Source organism: Schistocerca gregaria, chromosome 8, assembly GCF_023897955.1.
Source record: "Schistocerca gregaria isolate iqSchGreg1 chromosome 8, iqSchGreg1.2, whole genome shotgun sequence".
Taxonomy (NCBI): Eukaryota; Metazoa; Arthropoda; class Insecta; order Orthoptera; family Acrididae; genus Schistocerca; species Schistocerca gregaria.
The window spans coordinates 203,153,098-203,173,875 of NC_064927.1; the positions used below are offsets into that span (position 1 = coordinate 203,153,098).

The 20,778-nt window shown below is 43.2% G+C and overlaps 1 protein-coding gene and 1 pseudogene across 1 annotated transcript in view; both read right to left on the bottom strand.

Moving 5' to 3' along the window:
- The window catches only part of LOC126284441 (bicaudal D-related protein homolog), a 494,335-nt gene extending 474,027 nt beyond the window's left edge, over positions 1-20,308 (bottom strand). Inside the window, exon 1 of the mRNA XM_049983362.1 lies at positions 19,791-20,308. Coding sequence (XP_049839319.1) covers positions 19,791-20,042 — 252 coding nt within the window. The 5' untranslated portion in view covers positions 20,043-20,308. The remainder of the gene's footprint in view (positions 1-19,790) is intronic.
- On the bottom strand, positions 1,448-1,565 carry LOC126285512 (5S ribosomal RNA; annotated as a pseudogene).
- Positions 20,309-20,778: the final 470 nt, after the last annotated feature.

Below are 20,778 nucleotides of genomic sequence, written 5' to 3' on the forward strand. Positions count from 1 at the left end.
GAGGGTTGAAGTCAGGAGAGCGTGGAGGCCATGGAATTGGTCTACCAATCCATCGGTCACCGAATGTGTTGTTGAGAAGCGTACGAACACTTCGACTAAAATGTGCAGGAGCTCCATCGTGGATGAACCATATGTTGTGTCGTACTTGTAAAGGCACATTTTCTAGCAGCACAGGTAGAGTATCCCGTATGAAATCACGATAACGTGCTCCATTGAGCGTAGGTGGAAGAACATGGGGCCCAATCAAGACATCACCAACAAAGCCTGCCCAAACGTTCACAGTAGGTCTGTGTTGATGACGTGATTGCACAACTGCGTGCGGTTCTCGTCAGCCCACACATGTTGATTGTGAAAATTTATAATTTGATCACGTTGGAATGAAGCCTCATCCCTAAAGAGAACATTTGCGCAGAAAAGAGGATTGACACATTGTTGGATGAACCATTCGCAGAAGTGTACCCGTGGAGGCCAATCAGCTGCTGATAGTGCCTGCACACGCTGTACATGGTTCGGAAACAACTGGTTCTCCCGTAGCACTCTCCATACAGTGACGTGGTCAACGTCACCTTGTACAGCAGCAACTTCTCTGACGCTGACATTAGGGTTATCGTCAACTGCACGAAGAATTGCCTCGTCCATTGCAGGTGTCCTCGTCGTTCTAGGTCTTCCCCAATCGCGAGTCACAGGCTGGAATGTTCCGTGCTCCCTAAGACGCCGATCAATTGCTTCGAACGTCTTCCTGTCGGGACACCTTCGCTCTGGAAATCTGTCTCGATACAAACGTACCGCGCCACGGCTATTGCCCCGTGCTAATCCATACATCAAATGGGCATCTGCCAACTCCGCATTTGTAAACATTGCACTGACTGCAAAATCACGTTCGTGATGAACACTAACCTGTTGATGCTACGTACTGATGCGGTTGATGCTAGTACTGCAGAGCAATGAGTCCCATGTCAACACAAGCACCGAAGTCAACATTACCTTCCTTCAATTGGGCCAACTGGCGGTGAATCGAGGACGTACAGTACATACTGACGAAACTAAAATGAGCTCTAACATGGAAATTAAGCGTTTCCGGACACATCTTCACATAACATCTTTTTTTTTTTTATTTGTGTGTAAGGAATGTTTCCTGAAAGTTTGGCCGTACCTTTTTGTAACACACTGTATATGAGACGGACATAAAAATTATTGCAAATGTAAAAAAAACGCAACCATATATTTGTAAATAGTTAGATGTATGCACTCCGTCTTCAGGCCACGAGTGGCCCATCAGGACAATCCGACCGCCTTGTCATCCTCAGGTGAGGATGTGGATAGGAGGGTCGTGTGGTCAGCACACCGCTTTCCCGGTGGTTCTGGTGGTTTTCTTTGACCGGAGCCGCTACTATTCGGTCGAGTAGCTACTGCGTTGGCATCACGAGGCTGAGTGCACCCTGAAAAATGGCAACAGCTCATGGCGGCCCTGATGGTCACCCATCCAAGTGCCAGCCACGCCCGACAGCGCTTAACCTCGGTGATCTGACTGGAACCGGTGTATTCACTGCGGCAAGGCCGTTGCCAGTTAGATATATGAGCTGTAAAGAATCACAACATTTCTCCTACCAAAATATGTGTATGAACAGTTTTCTTTGTATCATACTCAACTGAAGACGCGTAACACGGATAGTAAAAATAGGTTTGGTAGACACAAATAAAACGTACAGTTCCAACAGATGGTTTTTTTTCTTATCTATGTGATGAAACATAATTGTTTCAGCGTCTCGGTTCATAAAGATACAAGTGTAAACGCAGGCTTCCGGGGACGTTGTCACAGTCAATAAAATTCTTCTGGGTTTGAGGCCGCATTGCCATCTGTAAAATTCCGACTTTTCGGCGACTGTTACAAGGCGCCTTCACCAGGGTGTATTGCTAACTGCTGTGACAATGTGTCCTCACACCGAGAAGAATTTTATTGACAAAGATACAAGTGTCTACATTTGCTCCTCTGCATGTTACCATTCGCTAGAAATGTTGTTTTGATACATGCAAACGTTTACGAAATATCTGGAATGTCCAAATCACATGTTTCACCTAGTACAACAATGACTGTGCCGAGGTCGATACACCGGTTCCCATGAGATCTGTTGTGTGCTGTCCTTAGGTTAGTTAGGTTTAAGTAGTTCTAAGTTCTAGGGCACTGATGACCGTAGCTGTTAAGTCCCATAGTGCTCAGAGCCATTTGAACCATTTGAACCCATGAGATCACGGATGGAAGCACTTGGGGGGGGGGGGGGGGGGGCAGGCGAGGGTATGGCCAGTACTTAGATGGGAACCGTTCGTGTAGCCGCGCCATGTTGAGAATTTTCGCTTTTCCTTTACGGCAGAGGGGGGCGGAAGTCGTGGTGGCGTGAAGTCTCAGTTCACCCGTTTCAGCCGTCTTTGCGCCAATGTCCTGGATTCAGTTGTAAACCGCTCCGGAGTGTCTCGTGCAATGAAGGCATGCGACACTGTTTATGGTGATCCGTCCGTCGGATTAGGATGTTACCCCCTTGGTTCTTTTCCAGAGAAGTAGGCTATGTGATGGGATATTCACCCTCTCCCATGTCTCATCATTTCCATCACGAATACGATACTACAGCACACACACACACACACACACACACACACACACACACACACACACACACACACACACAAACACACACACACACACACATTACAGTTGGCTCGGGAGGAAGAATAGCTTCGCTTAGAAGAGCGAAGCACTTTCCTCAAACTGGGGAACAATCAAGAATGGGGTTCCACAAGGGTCGGTCTTGGGTCCTTTGTTGTTCTTAATATATATTAATGACTTACCATTCTATATTCATGAAGAGGCAAAGTTAGTTCTCTTTGCTGATGATACAAGTATAGTAATCACACCAGACAAATTGTCAATAATGTCTTTCAGAAAATTACTAAGTGGTTCCTTGTAAACAGGCTCTCACTGAATTCTGATAAGACACAGTACATACAGTTCCGTACAGTAAATGGTATGACGCCATTAATAAATATAGACCTTAATCAGAAGCATATAACTAAGGTAGAATATTCAAAATTTTTAGGTGTGTCCATTGATGAGAGACTACATTGGTAGGAACACATTGATGATCTGCTGAAACGTTTGAGTTCAGCTACTTATGCCATAAGGGTCATTGCAAATTTCGGTGATAAACATCTTAGTAAATTAGCTTACTACGCCTATTTTCACTCATTGCTTGCATATGACATATTTTGGGGTAATTCATCACTGAGGAATAAAGTATTTCTTGCACAAAAGCGTGTAATCAGAATAATAGCTGGAGTCCACCCAAGCTCATCCTGCAGACATTTATTTAAGGATCTAGGGATATTCACAGTAGCTTCTCAGTATATGAACTCTCTTATGAAATTTGTTAATAACAACCGAACCCAATTCAAAAGTAATAGCAGTGTGCATAACTACAATACTAGGAGAAAGGATGATCTTCACTATTCAAGATTAAATCTAACTTTGGCACAAATAGGGGTGAATTATATTGCCACTAAAGTCTTTGGTCACTTACCAAATAGTATCAAAAGTCTGACATATAACCAACAAGTATTTAAGAAGAAATTAAAAGAATATCTGAATGACAACTCCTTCTACTCCATACAAGAATTTTTAGATATAAATTAAGAAAAAATAAATAAATAATAAAAAGATGTTATATTAACTTAATTATGTTGTTAAATTAACTTAATTATGTCATGTATTGGAAAATTTTACTCGTTCCACATCATTACGAAATATCGTATTCATGATCCATGGAACTAGTATTAATCTAATCTAATCTACTATAATGGTAAGACAGAGATTTAGGAACCAGGTTTTAAGTTGTAAGACATTTCCAGGGGCAGATGTGGACTCTGACCACAATCTATTGGTTATGACCTGTAGATTAAAACTGAAGAAACTGCAAAAATGTGGGGAATTAAGGAGATGGGACCTGGATAAACTGAAAGAACCAGAGGTTGTACAGAGTTTCAGGGAGAGGATAAGGGAACAATTGACAGGAATAGGGGAAAGAAATACAGTAGAAGAAGAATGGGTAGCTCTGAGGGATGAAGTAGTGAAGGCAGCAGAGGATAAAGTAGGTACAAAGACGAGGGCTGCTAGAAATCCTTGGGTAACAGAAGAAATATTGAATTTAATTGATGAAAGGAGAAAATATAAAAATGCAGTAAATGAAGCAGGCAAAAAGGAATACAAACGTCTCAAAAATGAGATCGACAGGAAGTGCAAAATGGCTAAGCAGGGATGGCTACACGACAAATGTAAGGGTGTAGAGGCTTATTTCACTAGGGGTAAGATAGATACTGCCTACAGGAAAATTAAAGAGACCTTTGGAGAAAAGAGAACCACTTGTATGAATACCAAGAGCTCAGATGGCAACCCAGTTCTAAGCAAAGAAGGGAAGGCAGAAAGGTGGAAGGAGTATATAGAAGGTTTATACAAGGGCGATGTACTTGAGGACAATATTATGGAAATGGAAGAGGATGTAGATGAAGACGAAATGGGAGATACGATACTGCGTGAAGAGTTTGACAGAGCACTGAAAGACCTGAGTCGAAACAAGGCCCCCGGAGTAGACAACATTCCATTAGAACTACTGACGGCCTTGGGAGAACCAGTCCTGACAAAACTCTACGAGCTGGTGAGCAAGATGTATGAGACAGGCGAAATACCCTCAGACTTCAAGAAGAATATAATAATTCCAATCCCAAAGAAAGCAGGTGCTGACAGATGTGAAAATTACCGAACTATCAGTTTAATAAGCCACGGCTGCAAAATACTAACGCGAATTCTTTACAGACGAATGGAAAAACTGGTAGATGCAGACCTCGGGGAGGATCAGTTTGGATTCCGTCGAAATGTTGGAACACGTGAGGCAATACTGACCTTACGACTTACCTTAGAAGAAAGATTAAGAAAAGGCAAACCTACGTTTCTAGCATTTGTAGACTTAGAGAAAGCTTTTGACAATGTTGACTGGAATACTCTTTTTCAAATTCTAAAGGTGGCAGGGGTAAAATACAGGGAGCGAAAGGCTATTTATAATTTGTACAGAAACCAGATGGCAGTAATAAGAGTCGAGGGGCATGAAAGGGAAGCAGTGGTTGGGAAAGGAGTGAGACAGGGTTGTAGCCTCTCCCCGATGTTATTCAATCTGTAATCTGTATATTGAGCAAGCAGTAAAGGAAACAAAAGAAAAATTTGGAGTAGGTATTAAAATTCATGGAGACGAAGTAAAAACTTTGAGGTTCGCCGATGACATTGTAATTCTGTCAGAGACGGCAAAGGACTTGGAAGAGCAGTTGAACGGAATGGACAGTGTCTTGAAAGGAGGATATAAGATGAACATTAACAAAAGCAAAACGAGGATAATGGAATGTAGTCAAATTAAATCGGGTGATGCTGAGGGAATTAGATTAGGAAATGAGACACTTAAAGTAGTAAAGGAGTTTTGCTATTTAGGAAGTAAAATAACTGAAGATGGTCGAAGTAGAGAGGATATAAAATGTAGACTGGCAATGGCAAGGAAAGCGTTTCTGAAGAAGAGAAGTTTGTTAACATCGAATATAGATTTATGTATCAGGAAGTCGTTTCTGAAAGTATTTGTTTGGAGTGTAGCCATGTATGGAAGTGAAACATAGACGATAACTAGTTTGGACAAGAAGAGAATAGAAGCTTTCGAAATGTGGTGCTACAGAAGAATACTGAAGATAAGGTGGATAGATCACGTAACTAATGAGGTATTGAATAGGATTGGGGAGAAGAGAAGTTTGTGGCACAACTTGACTAGAAGAAGGGATCGGTTGGTAGGACATGTTTTGAGGCATCAAGGGATCACAAATTTAGCATTGGAGGGCAGCGTTGAGGGTAAAAATCGTAGAGGGAGACCGAGAGATCAGTACACTAAGCAGATTCAGAAGGATGTAGGTTGCAGTAGGTACTGGGAGATGAAGCAGCTTGCACAGGATAGAGTAGCATGGAGAGCTGCATCAAACCAGTCTCAGGACTGAAGACAACAACTACAACAATCTACTTCCAGCACGGACTCGTCAGTGTATGTCACCTGAGTAACATATCCATTAACGGCATTTCAAACCTTCTAAAGCAGCGCAGGACAAGTGTTCGTTATGTGAGTGTGAAGTACACATGCAGGCAATATCCAAAACAGAATCACGACGATGCACACCTCGTATACTTATGGACAGGGACCATTGAGAATTTCTGAGGGTGGCTGCAAAAATAAAAAAATCATGAACTGAGTGGAAGGGATCACTCGTGAGATCCACAGGGCTGTCAGTAGTCCAGCTAGTACAATGACTATGTGTAGGTAGTTAAAATGAATGGTGTACAATGGTAGATCGTAAGTCACATTTCAGTAGGAAATGCTAACCGACGCTCGAGCTGGTCTAAAGAGCCAAGCCACGGGACTGAAAATGATTGATTTAGAGTAATTAATAAAGCTGTACCGCGTGGTAACACGATAGAAGGATTTGGGATTGGCAATGCCTGTAGTACTTTAACTGACACCATGCGTACTGCCAAAAGCGAAGTAAGGAGGATGTGGTTTTACAGTGTGGGTTTGTTTTTTGTTGTTAGTGTATGGTCTCCTTATTGCGCTTAAGGGGGATATGCTTCAGAAGGATATGGCGAAATTTTACAGCGCACCACGTACGGTAGAGGAAAGATGATTGCATCAGGACGACAGCGCATCGTGTCATAAAACAGCATCCGTAAAGTAATGGACTGTGGACAGCAACATTCCTTAAATGGACTGAACGACTTAAATACCTCTGGGATGAGTTTGAAAGTAGACTTCGCTCCAAACCACAGCGATCATCATTACTGCTTTCTCCGGCTTCGGTTCTTTAGCAAGATCGGGTTGCCATTGCTCCACAGACAGAACCTCACTGAAAGTGTCCCAAGCAGCGTTTAAGCCGCCATGAAGACGAAGGGTGTGCACACATCCCATATTAATGCCCACTAATAGGTGTCTGGGTACTTTTGATGAGATAGTTTATCTGCATGGCACATTTGACTGTACATAGTGATTTCGCGTAGTCAGACTAGTGTTGCGAAAGATATTTCCGACTAAAAACTGATAAAAATCAAAGCCAGAGATGACGCAAAACTTTTTTTTAGCAATTTGCATGAATGCATGCATTACATCATTCCTTAAGGGATCCACCTGCGAATGAAACAGAGGGGGGGGGGGGGGGGGGGGACCAGCATAATTCTTATTCACTGCTCCACATTGCGTGGCAACTTGCACAGTTCAGATACGGCAAGTAAACTTTCCTCTACTCAAGAGCGACAGAGCCAAAAAGTTCCCACCACGCGAACCAGCAATTATCCGCCGCACTTGCTGCTTTTCGGGCCATTCTGGCACCTCGTCTCGCTAAGTTGTCAAGGTAATGCACGCGAACCGAAGCAGCTTCGATTTTCGGGATTACTACGCGACGAAAAAGCAGTGCCATCTGCCACTTCTGCCTACACATCGATAACAAAGATAAGCTGTACTCCGGTGCCCATATCTGTCCGGTGCTTAGAGGAGATAAGATAACAAAAGGTGACGCATATGGAAAATTATAATTTATGGTTTTTAACTGTTTAGTCACCTGACTGAAATGTAATTGTCTTTTGGTCTCATGCGAGTTATGCACTACTTGTGCGGTTGTAGCGCTCGGCTGTACTTTTATAACTTTGAAGCAGTTCTTCGAAGGCGATGATACTTTTCGCCACGTACATCGCTGTCTCTAATCACCTGTCTTCTCTTGAGAAATTTTGACTCGATATGCGAAGTCTCATAATGAGATGGTTAGATCGATGTCGAGTTTACAAATTCATCGCCATAACAGATTCACCACATCTCTCTATTATGTATTTTTTCGGCTTCTTTATCTGTTGAACACCCGGGAATATTATTTCTGGAAAGCAGCAAAGGGAGACCACATGTTTTTGCAGCCATACATATTTTTTCACGTGTTAAACGAGGAAACTTCAAAAGGTAAGGTACATGTTTTTGTAGCAGGCCAAGTAACTTTTACTGAATGCTACACTGTATTTCAACATGACCTAGGTACAGTATTTTTCACATAGTCCGCAACACACTGTAAACAACGGTCGAAACGTTCTATCAATTGTCCAATCCCTTAGAGATAGAAATCCGCTCCATGGTCACGGAGCCATTCGTTAACCGCTGCGTGAACATTCATATCGTCGGAAAATCTGCGGTTGCTGCGTCTCAGTTCCTCGATTGCCTGAACATTGGACACCTGTTCTCGATGTCAATAGACTTCCTGATTAGTATCAGCCACGTCTGGGTAGCCGTTGTTAAATTACTGGCACCATATCACTGTAGCTGCTCGCGACATCGAATTTGGTGGCATACACGGCCAGAATTTCACTGTGAATTTCTGTTCAATTTAGACGTATTGACCAGAAGAACCGTTCTGTCCCACATCTTTAACTATGGAGTACATTTCTAGTTGCCACGCCATTTCACGCGCAAATTATGATGCACGTGTGATCCGTACCGCAGTAAAATGGCATCTGCAGGAACCTCAGAACATGAAGTTGGACTTTAGGTCGCAGTGACAGGAAATAATTAACTGGTCCTGAAGAACAAATTATCTACATAATTCTACCCTTAATTACTCTTATTTTCTCAATGAAATGTAATTAAAATAAATAATCAGAAATAGTATATAGATACATTCAACTTCAGCGTGATGATGCCAGGGAATACCGTGCTGTCACAGATTGAGAACGACTTTCGCTTAGGCTTTGAGTAAGATAAATATATCTCCGAGCTGAGCAGACGTCACGGAGTGTCCGTCGCGAGTTGTCAATTAGCAGAGCAGTTTGGAGATGGGAGGCAAATCGCCTCGTATTATGTATAACTGTAACTGTACGTTCTCTTCTGAAGTTAATGTTAAAAGTGAAATGCTAAGTGAGTTACAGAAGAGAAAAATGCCTATCAGAAATTATTTCCAGTTGTGTCCCGAAAGAACCTTACAGAAAAAGCATTCTCCAACAAGGAAATGAAGTCCATATAACTGCACTTCTATACAGGATCCGACGAATAATTCATACGTCATCGCCTCTTAGACGAAATAAGAATTGCTCTGAGCACTATGGGACTTAGCATCTGATATCAAGTCTCCTAGAACTTAGAACTACTTAAACCCAACTAACCTAAGGACATCACACACATCCAATGTCCGAGGCAGGATTCGAACCTGCAACCGAGACAAAATAAGAGATGCCATGTACTGTCATAACTGATTAGCAACACTTCTAACAGTAGAGAACAGTTCTGTGTAAAAATAAATGCTCTATAGGAAGCCGGATTAATTATGCGGCGATTGCGAACTAAATAATCGTGGTGTAGGACAGTATCCAAAGCCATCACAACTTCCGATTCAACATATTTAAGTAAAGATGCATACTCTAATTTATATAATCGAAGAATATCTCTTTATTACCCATCTTTTATAATATAATTACATTTTTGTTAGATCCTGCTACAAAATGTACTCTCTTCTGACAATGCGCCGCCCTTGTTGCGCAATGATCTGAGGTTGGGACTTTGGTAATGTACTTTTTGAAGTATCCTCTTATTAGCAATTCGGATGCTTAGAACTACGAATATGTGCTACTTAACTGGCGAGCAGTAACTGACCTCAAACGTAAAGGAGAACTAAGTAGTTAATAAAAGGGCATTCCGTCAGGAAAAGGTGAACCGTCAAAAGTTGAGCACAAAGTCATGGGGGATCACCACTTAACATATGGCGATGGCTAAAAACACAGTGCACAGTACGCAACCGAGCTAAAATGACCACCTCGCACCGAGAGGGCCGAGAAGAGGTCGGCAAAGCCACTTTGAGAGGTATCTGTGAAGGGAAAACCAGAGCAACACCACTTGACTTGAACTTTATTCCAGATCACGTGCATTCCTTCGTGCTCGATATATTCCCCGATGGCGACAGAATCTTCCAACAGGATAACTGTTCACGTCGAAACGCCAAAATCGGGCTACTGTGGTTTGAGGAGCATGACAGTGAACTCACCTTGACGCCTTGGCCAACAAATTCGCAAGATCTGAACCCAACGGAACATATGTGGGGCAGTATCGAACGCCGGTTCCGCGTCTGCTACAACCACCGGCTCGTCATTTACTGGCATTGAGTGACCTGTGTGTAGACGTCTGGTGCTAGATACATTCACAAACGTCCCGGGAAGTTGTTGAATGCATGCTGCGCAGAATCGCTACTGTATTCCATTCCAAAGTTGCACCGACATGTTATGAACCAGGTGCCCATAACGTTCTGGCTCCTTTTGCATATCCCTCTGAAGGCGTTCTAATGTTCTTACGCTCTCATTACTCTTCCGCGAGATTCGCTGAAGTGACAAACGTGATGGGAACCCACTAATATCGTGTCGGACCTCCTTTTACCCGGCATAGGATAACAGCTCAACGTGGCATGGACTCAACAAGTCAGAAGTCCCCTGCAGAAACACTGAGCTATGCTGCCTCTGAACACGTCCATAATAGCGAAAGTGTTCCCGGTGCACTAAATGACTTCCTGGTTGTGTCCCATAGATGTTCGACGGGATTCATGTCGGGCGATTTGTGCGGCCAAATAATTCGCTCGAACTGTCCAGAATGTTCCTCAAACCAATCGCGGACAACTGTGGGCCGCTGACATCCCACAGTGTCATCCATAAAAATTCCATCGTTCTTTGGGAACACGAACTCCATGAATGGCTGCAAATGGCCTCCAAAAATAGCCGTCCCCAATGATCGGTTCAATTGGACCAGAGGACCTAGTCCATTTTACGTAAACACACATTACGGAACCACCACCAGCTCGCACAATGCGTTGTGACAAGGTGGATGAATGGTTTTGCGGAGTCTGCATCAAACTCGAACCATATCACCAGCTCTTACCAATTTCCAATCGTCTTGGGTGCAACCGTTAAATTCACGAGCCCTGAGACGCTGCAGTCGATGTTGTGATGTTACCAAAGACACTTGCGTCGATCGTTTGCTGCCATAGCCCATTAACGCTAAATTTCACACACCGTCCTAACGGATACGTTTGTCGTACCTCCCACATAGATGTATGCGATTATTTAACGCCGTGTAGCTTGTCTTTTAGTCCTGACTACTCTACGCAAATGACGCTGCTCTGTGTTATGTCTGAAATCTGGTATTCTCAGCACAATCTTGACATTGCGGATCTCGGAATGTTCTAACGATTTCCGAAACGGAGTGTCCTATGCGTCTGCCTTCAACTACCGCAGCTCGTGGTCTTGCGGTAGCGTTCTCGCTTCCCGCGGACGGGGGTCCCGGGATCGATTCCCGGCGGGGTCAGGATTTTTCCTGCCTCGAGATGACAGGCTGTTGTTGCGTTGTATTCAAAATCATCATCATCATCATTCTTCCCCATTATGGTCGGAAGAAGGCAGTGGCAAACCACCTCCGCTGCGACCTTGCCTAGTCGGCGCTGCGGGTCTCCCGCATCATTCGCTACGCTCCTCGGAGTATGGGACCTCCTCATCATATTCATCCAACTACCATTTCGAGTTCCAGGTCTGTCAATTCTCGTCGTGCGGTCATAATCACTTCGGAAATCTTTCCACATGCATCACCTGAGTACAAACGACAGCTCCGCCATGTTCTGCCCTTTTATAGCTTCTGTATGCGATACTACCGCTATCTGTGTATGTGCAAATCAGTATCCCATGTTTTTTGTCACCTCAGTGTGTACTATGATAGCAGCAGAATTGTGACAGCCACCTTAACTACTGGTTCACCAAATTTACCCAACAGGCTTTCTCGAGATAAAGGTTATGCAAGCATCGCTGTCACCCTGTAATAGTGCTATAGCGATCTGTTCCGATTCTAGCAAAGCGCCTCTGGATTTGTTTCACGTCTACTGTCATGTCCACTCGATAATGACTCCACACGACGGAGGGCGAGTACAAAATTGGACGGACTACCTTCTCGCATGTAATCAGGTGCACTGCATCTTGGGAGAATCCTTGCAAAAAAATATCCACGTCATTTGAGTTCTTTACCTGCTACAAATTTCACGTGTTCGTCTAATTTTATACTTGACTAACAAGGAGATAGCGGCTATTCCACATCACCGATCTCGTCCAAACTTAGGTCGAGCTGTTCTAGGCGCATCAGTCTGGAACCGCGCTGCTGCTACGGTCGCAGATTCGAATCCTGTCTCGGGCATGGATGTGTGTGATGTCCTTAGGTTAGTTAGGATTTTTAAGTCTAGGGGACTGATGACCTCAGATGCTAAGTCCCATAGTGCTTAGAGCAATTTGAACCATTTTCCGTCCAAACTTAAGGTGTACGCAGGGATTAGTCAGAAGTGAAAGCGATCAGAGTGGGACCTCCACATAGCCAAGCGTTTAGAAGACATCGCATTTCTGGGGCGGGCAGGAAATGGCATGAGCCATTTATGTTAGCTTCCAGGTAGCAGTTGGCGCCGCGGAAGTTTATAGAACGGTAATCCGAGGTTCGCGGCGTAGAGTACGTACGTGGTAATCATTATTTTCAATTTTTAGTTTACTTACACTGCAGATAAATGCAATTATGCTCAATACACTATGTGATCAAAAGTACCCGGACACCCCCAAAACATACGTTTTTCGTATTAGATGCATTGTGCTGCCACCTAATGACATCAGTAGCCAGTCTTTAGACATCGTGAGAGGCAGAATGGGGCGCTCCCCGGAACTCACGGACTTTGAACGTGGTCAGGTGTTTGGATGTCACTTGTGTGATACGTCTATACGCGAGATTTCCACACTTCTAAACATTCCTAGGTCCACTGAATCTGATGAGAGAGTGATGTCGAAATGTGAAGGGACACATACAGCAAAAAGTATACATGCCGATCTCGTCTGTTGACTGATTCTGCTGAGAGTTGAATAGCGTCGTAATGTGTAAAAGGCAGACATCTGTCCAGAACATCACATAGGAATTCCAAACTGCATCATCAGGATCCACTGCAAGTACTATGACAGTTAGGCAGGAGGTGAGAAAACTGCTGCTGCTGATATGCCACCCATCACGCCGCTAATTGCCAAACGACGCCTCGCTTGGTGTAAGGAGCGTAAACATTGGACGATTGAACAGTGGAAAAACGTTGTTTAGAGTGACGAATCGCGGTACACAATATGAAAATCCGATGGCAAGATGTGGGTACGGCGAATGCCCGGTGAACGTCATCTGGCAGCGTGTCTAGTGACAACAGTAAAATTCGGAGGCAGTGGTGCTATGGTGTAGTCGTGTTTTTCATGGAGGGGGCTTGCACTCGTTGTTGTTTTGCGTGGCACTATCTCATCACCTTCTGGCTTCCCACAGTTGAAGAGCAATTCAGGGATGGCGACTGCATCTTTCAGCACGATCGAGCACCAGTCCATAATGCACGGCCTGTGGCGGAGCGGTTACACGACAATAACATCCCTGTAATGGACTGGCCTGCACAGAGTCCTCATCTGAATCCTATATAACACCTTTTGGATGTTTTGGGCCTCCTACTTCGTCCAGGCCTCACCGACCGACATTGATACCAATCCTCAGTGCTGCACTCCGTGAAGAATGGGCTGCCATTCCCCAGGAAACCTTCCAGCACCTGATTGAACGTATGCCTGCGCGAGTGGCAAAGCTAAGGGTGGGTCAACACCACACTGAATTGCAGCATTATCGATGGAGGGCGGCACGAACTTGTCATTTTCAGCCAGGTGTCCGGGTACTTTTGATCACATAGTGTATATTGCAAATATTAACATATTCACAAGAGGCTTGAAAACGAAAGGCAAAAGAAAAATCGTTGTTGCAAATAAATTTGCTATAAAGCATTGTACTTAACAGCGTTCACGAGGACTCTGCAAATAACATTTCAAGTAGGGATTGCAATTAAAGCGCGCAGAACTTCGTATTCAGTTATTTTCGTTTTAATAATGCATAAGAATACATTTCATGGCACATCACGAGCTATCGTCGCCAATATCTGGCGAAACTTTTCGTTGTGTGCTGTTTGCAGTGAAACCGTGCGATGAGAGAGACCCTTATGAATGTAAACCAGCTATGTTTTCCTGTATCAAATTTAAAAGAACCACGTAACTGTAAAAGTGCGGCTTTTATAACGTGTGCAAGATGCCGAGAAAATTACTGCTTACCAAGATTTTACGATGAATATTACAGCAGCCCGTGTAAATCATAAATTTCAAAATTATAAGAAAGTGGAATTTTACTTACGAATTTCTAGTGTATGCGCTACAATCCCGTCATGGAAATTCATTTACAATTCCAAGTTTACCTTTGCATATCTTTTCCATGCCTTTTACGAAAAATGTTAATGTGTCGATGTACCTGCAGTGTAACGTAAAAACTGAAAATAGAAAAAGTTTCCACGCAAGGACTCGACCCCGTGACCCTAGGATTACAGTTTCGCAATCCAACCGCTCCCTGGCTACGACGCTAACAAAATGGCCATGCTTCGCCCAACATGCCCCAAAGATGCTATTTTCTTTCTTAACCCTTGGCTTTCTGGAGCTCCCTCTCTTGACACCATGCATATAATACTACAAGTTTGGGCGAAATAGACGATGAAAAGTAGGTGTCCTACCCTTGTAAGTCACAAGCGTGCGAGAGGTACGGCGCAATGACCAACAGGCGGTGAAATATGCAATCTTGTAAAGATAAGCTGCTCATAATGTTGTCAAATAATTAATGACTTGAAATCAGCGCCATACAGATCATTAAGGTCTGGAGTCAACCTTCAATCATTTCGATAAGTACTAAATAATCTGTGAAAATGTGTTATCCAATAAAAAAAAAAGAGCAAGACGAAACTCCTAGTTACACACTATGAAGATACGTGCGAGTTTCAAAGTTGTCACCTGTCTGGGCTTACGCAAGCGTATTTCTGATAATGGAACAATGTGGTTGCTGCTGACTACAGGGGGTTTACGAGACCAAATGAGTCATCATATCACATAAAATCTCTCGATGTGACTGTAAGATGACATGAAACGAAGCACACAATTTTCTTTATTATTGTCGTCGTCACCGGTGTGTGAGCGTCCAAATCGTCGTCAGTGGTTGATGACGATGGCCCCACTGCTGACTGTTTCTCTCTCTCTCTCTCTCTCTCTCTCTCTCTCTCTCTCTCTCTCTCTCTCTCCTTTACCCTACAACAAATAACATAGGCCATGTCCTTGACTGAAAGACTGATCACTGCGCACTCCAAACCGCTAAGGATGGAGACCTGAAATTTGGAGAGGCTGTTCATCTTGTACTATAGGTGTAGTTTAAAAAGGGATTTTTTCGAAATTCTTCCCCTAAGGGGATGAAAAGTTTTTTTGTAGCTATGCCACCAATAAAGCTGGCTTAAAAGTCAAAAATGGTGTTTAGTTTCTCGGTCAGAGATAAAAAAGGTATTTTAGCAATTTTGGAAATGTAGCTCCTATGGAGCTGAAATAACGGGTGAAACTATCTTTTAAATTAATCATTATTAATGTAAAAATGAAGTACTTTAAAGCTATGTCTATGAAAAACGGCATTTGACTTCTGTGTTACAAACAACAAAATACGTTTCAGTGTTTTTGCAAATTCATCTCATAAGAGTGTAAAATTGGGGTTGAAAATTTTTATAGAATATTTCGTTATCAAAGCAATTTCGAACCTAAATCTATGCAGATATGTATTTGCTTCTCTATTAGAAATAAACAATATGTCCTCCATAGTTTCTGGAAATTCATCCCCTAAGAGGGCGAAATAGGGGATCAAAATTCTTAAGAAAATATTTCGTTATGTTAAAAAGGTAAATCTACGAAAATTGAGGCTTCACTTCTCGGTTAGATGTAAAGAAATACGTGTTAGGGGATGAAAGTTTCCATGGCAATATCGCCAAAGGAAAACAACAGGCATCGTACACAAAAACCTTGGATTCCACCTACCAGAATCTCTTCATGGCCGAAAGTACATTCGGAAAAGAAAGTTTGGATGATGTTGCAATTTGTGAACATAAAAATTCAAGTAAAGAAAAACAAAAAAAATTGTGCAGATCATACAGTCTACGCAATCGAAGCAGTGGGCGCTAAGCTAGTATAATATTAGCGTGAACAGTTGCCTGCAGATGAAGCTGTCGGTTCGAAACAAGTATCGGCGTTAGTTGTAACAGCACCACTAACAGTCACTGGTTGCTGTTTTCTTCTGCGCCCGAATCAATTTGTATATTATATACAGCCACAAAGTTTTCGACAAAACTGCAGGGAGAAATTTTCTGTTCCACGCGTCGAGAATACTGTGTACCACGTTTTGTGACAACACAGGCACAGAAATACTGCCTTAGGTTTTGAACTACTATAACTCTTTTACAACAAAAACCACAACCAATATCGTTTAATTTTGGGACTCCCGAGTCAAGCACAGCTTGGCCATCCACTAACGCATGTTTAGAGGACTTCCTCAGTGACTTGGCATCTGCACTAAGTCCAGGGGCGCTCAAAAGAGTACCACAACGCAATAGCATTGAAAACGCATTTTACGAAAAGAAAAACGGCACTTGGAACGGTTTTCATTATCATTGTCCGTTTGCTTTTTATATGACAGTATGACTGAACTGCTGACACCGTCAACTGCTTAACTTCGAACGACAGAAGTTCTTCCATTAATAGATCAAAATGGTACTGCAGCCATTGTAGACTTGGCCGGGTGGCCACTGGCCAGGTGTACCAGGATAAAAAACGTTATTAAAACACAGAAGGTTCGAGTGCGGTACTGCTTCTCTGGCTTATCCTTCTCCATCGAAATTTTGACTGTGATGACAGACTAATGATTAGTGCCTAGTTTATAGGTTGGACGGTGACAGTTTAATAATAAGTTGCCGAAGCCCACAAATGTAAATACGAAATGAAGGCTGTGGTAACAATCTGATCTGCAGTGTAGCCCGATCTCTATCTTCGATTCACATTCAACGTTTCTTTCGTTGTAAGTAATATATTGCAAGATAAATTCAGAAAAACTCTGTTACACAATGGACAAATTTCGGACGAGTGCTTTTATGCATGTGTGTGTATATACACACACACACACACACACACACAAAGAGAGAGAGAGAGAGAGAGAGAGAGAGAGAGAGAGTATAGAAAAACAACACTATGACTATACCCATTACTTAATAAACACACCCACTGAAATAGGAAGATCCAAATCAGCAAACAATACCAGGCAAGGTAATTCCTTAAGGTACGGATTAATTAGCGCTAAAGGCTTTATACGCTGTTCAAATATAAAATACTAGAAGACAGCAAGCATGAAGCATTACTTTATAACGGAGTATCGTGGTTTGAGGATTAATCGATTAAACATATGTAATATTTATGAATTTTCTTTACTTTCTTTTTCGTTATTTATTTGAGGGTACAAGAGCTGCAGCGATAGCTGTGTGCTGAGAACACGTCAGATATATGCGAGAGAGAAACACGCAGTTCAGCTGGCGATCAACGGTGCCTTCTTCCTATCCTGGCAGAATTAACATTGCGACACCAAGCTCACTCAAAGGCTCCAGCCCGCGATTTTAGAGCACGCTTACAAACTATCGATGCAGCAAAGTGCAGCGTTGTCAGAATCTCTTGCGGCAGCTGTGCTTCAGGGAACAATTGAAGCACGTCTACAGTTCTTAATGGCTAGCCAACGCACCGCACGAATACATTAAGCCATTAATGTTCCCGCCATAGTAACGCAGTCGGAGAGCGAAACGAGAAAATTCCGCTTCCGTTCCGTAGTCACTGCCTCGTATTTTATTCGTGTCCGCTTCATTACAACGAGAGTATTTGCTACACGGTACTTCATAAGTACGTCGCAGATCATTTAAAATACCAACCGTAATTCCAAGCTGTCATTCTATAAATGGCAACATTATTCCAATAACTGGCTTAATCTTTAACTCTTATTTACATGTTACTGGTGTTTCAGTAGTCGGGACATATTCAAACACTTAAACTGAAGCCAGTTCCGTCCGTACATATGTTCGTACAAATTGCAAAGCGCTCTACTATAGCTTCTATTTTACTGACGTTGCGGTATCTCTACATCTCTGTATGGACGTAATTCAGCTGACTAAACGAACTGGCAAACTAGTCTGTGAGACTTTGTCAACTTATATTTTCAGAGGTTAGTCGCTGGATATTATCCAATAAAACGTCGTGCCAGACATAACAAAGATCATCATATGTTTCCCATATGAAATACGATTTCCAATGTATTCATGGGACAATATAGACGCTTCACGTGCGAACTATAATTAACAAATTAAACTCTGAAAGATAACTGTTGATAATATGCAAAAACTGTCATAAGAATAAATCACATATGACGACTCGGTTCTTTAAATAAGCACACATACGGTGCGTCTGTGAAGTACCGTGAATGATCTAAGAAAATGAAGGAAACAAGACTTACAAACAAAACAGCCAATCAGGATTAGTTACAACCATTTCCGACATAGCTTGTAAAACTGTTGGAAACTGTCAGCAGACGCTTCTTGTGTAGTCACCCGAAGCGCACTGGTCATGCATTATTGGATATCTGCATCATTACAGGAGATGAGACACAGTGCTGAAGATAAAATCCGGAGAACAATAGGCAGTAATTGGCATGGTGTTGTTCGTCTTCCCTGCCTCCCAAAAAGTGTCGGCTGATGTTAATGGACTTTTTTTCGACAGCAAGAGCTTCTTGATCCATCATGAATTCCTGTTTATCCGAGAGAGGTGGAGAGACGAACACCATGTCACTGTTTGTCGCTTGCTCCCCGTGTCGTATTGGAAGCACGAGGCCTCAACCTCCCTGTAATGATGCGTATAATCAACAACGCGTCACCAACGGCTTTCGAGCGATTCCACAAACAGCACTTGTTTACAGTTTCCAACAGCCTTGCAGCCTATATCACAAGTGTGGTGTACCTAACAGTGATTATTATGGTTTTGTTTTTTTTTTAACTCTTGTTTCCTCTTTTTCTGAGATCATTCACGTAACTTCCCAGATGCACTTTGTATATACAGTACGAGCCAGACAAACATTCAGATGTGGCAGTCTGGACCAAAACAATAAAATAATGTCCAGTAAACATGGGCTCTAAAATGCATGCGTTAAGAGGTATGAGCACTTATTCAGTGGAATATACGTGTTTCACAGTAGCGAATGTGAACAAGTGCTGACAAATTGTTAAGTATGCATTTTATGGTCCATATTTATTAGGCATTTTTCCTTTTTTTTTATCCACACTAGCACTTCCTAAAATACGGAAAGCAGAGAGCTTTCAGTAGATGATTGTGTGTCAGGCAGTGAAGATGAGTAAGTGGCTCATCACCTTCTACATATCCATGAAGACGTAGTAAGGAATGCAGTTACGCCAACGCCCCCTTCACCACAGAAACACTATCTAAGAATAGCTGGCAATTGTTCTAGAGGCCTTATGGCCTGATTCAAAGTAGTGTGCTAAGAATACAAATCTAGGTGTATTGGTGGCAATTCGACCAACAGTACACCTCCATTTCATGTCTGCTATTAGCCCATAGTGGTAGAACAGCGAGACAGCTCGGTCGTCGAGTTGTTTACGTCGGAAATGGTTCCCTTTTCCGAAGAAACTTCCAAAACATACACGTCACTGCACGCACACAGCGGCAGGCACGCACTCACCTCTAGATTCTGCGAGTACTCCTCTGCGATGCGCTCGTTCTGCTTGCTGAGCTCTTCGTTCTTTTCCAGCAGCGCCTTGCCCAGCTCGGCGGCTAGGATGAGGTCCTTTTCCTTTTGCTGTAGTTGCGTGTAAACGTCCTGTTCCTCGTCGTCGGCCGCCGACGCGGCCTCCAGGCTACGAGCCTCCATCTCGTAAATGTAGTCCTCGAGCGCGTACTTGGGTTTCATCTTATCCTGCAGCATCACTAGCATGCGCCCTTCGTTCCTTAAATCTCACCGCAACGCGAAGCAGTAGTGCCCGTGGCGGCGCGCCGATACGGTACGCGTGTTCACGGAGGCAGACATCGGGGCTGTCTGCCAGCAGCGACACTACACGACTCGACAGCTGAGAGCACTTCACGCGCGCGGAAGAGAGCGCGTTCGAGGGACGTAACGCGGCACGCGCTCACCGGTGACAGCCAGTGCACTACTGAGCTCTGTTGTTTGGCCGCACTCCGAGTGCGCTGCCACCTGGTGGGCAGTTCGCGAAGCTTTAGCGACGCGGCATACCTAGTGCCACCTGCCGACACCGTGCGAAAGCCGATTGCAGGTGAGTGTCTACCCGCGCAACATCTCTAGTTAGCACGGTATGTGATTAGGACCAAGTTTTTGGAAAACTCAAGGCAATTGGCGCTATTGGTTGTATATTAAGGCTCCAGCACACAATCAAACCATTTGTCAAACCTTACTGTATTTGTCTAACAGTGTACTCTCCTGTTTGATGTGTTTGTCAAGCATAAATAGTGTTGGTGAAAATTTTTGAAACTCCGCCAAGGCGGCAGACGTTGTGCCGGTGTTCCACTGCATAATTATGTTTAGTGAAAGATAGTTTTATTACAATGTATTTCACTTTATCGTGAGTTTCCACAATTGTTGAAACTAGGGTCAAGGAAAAATCAAAACAGCACTGATAATTGCCAAAATGGTATTGGTGTCGCATCTTTCCCAG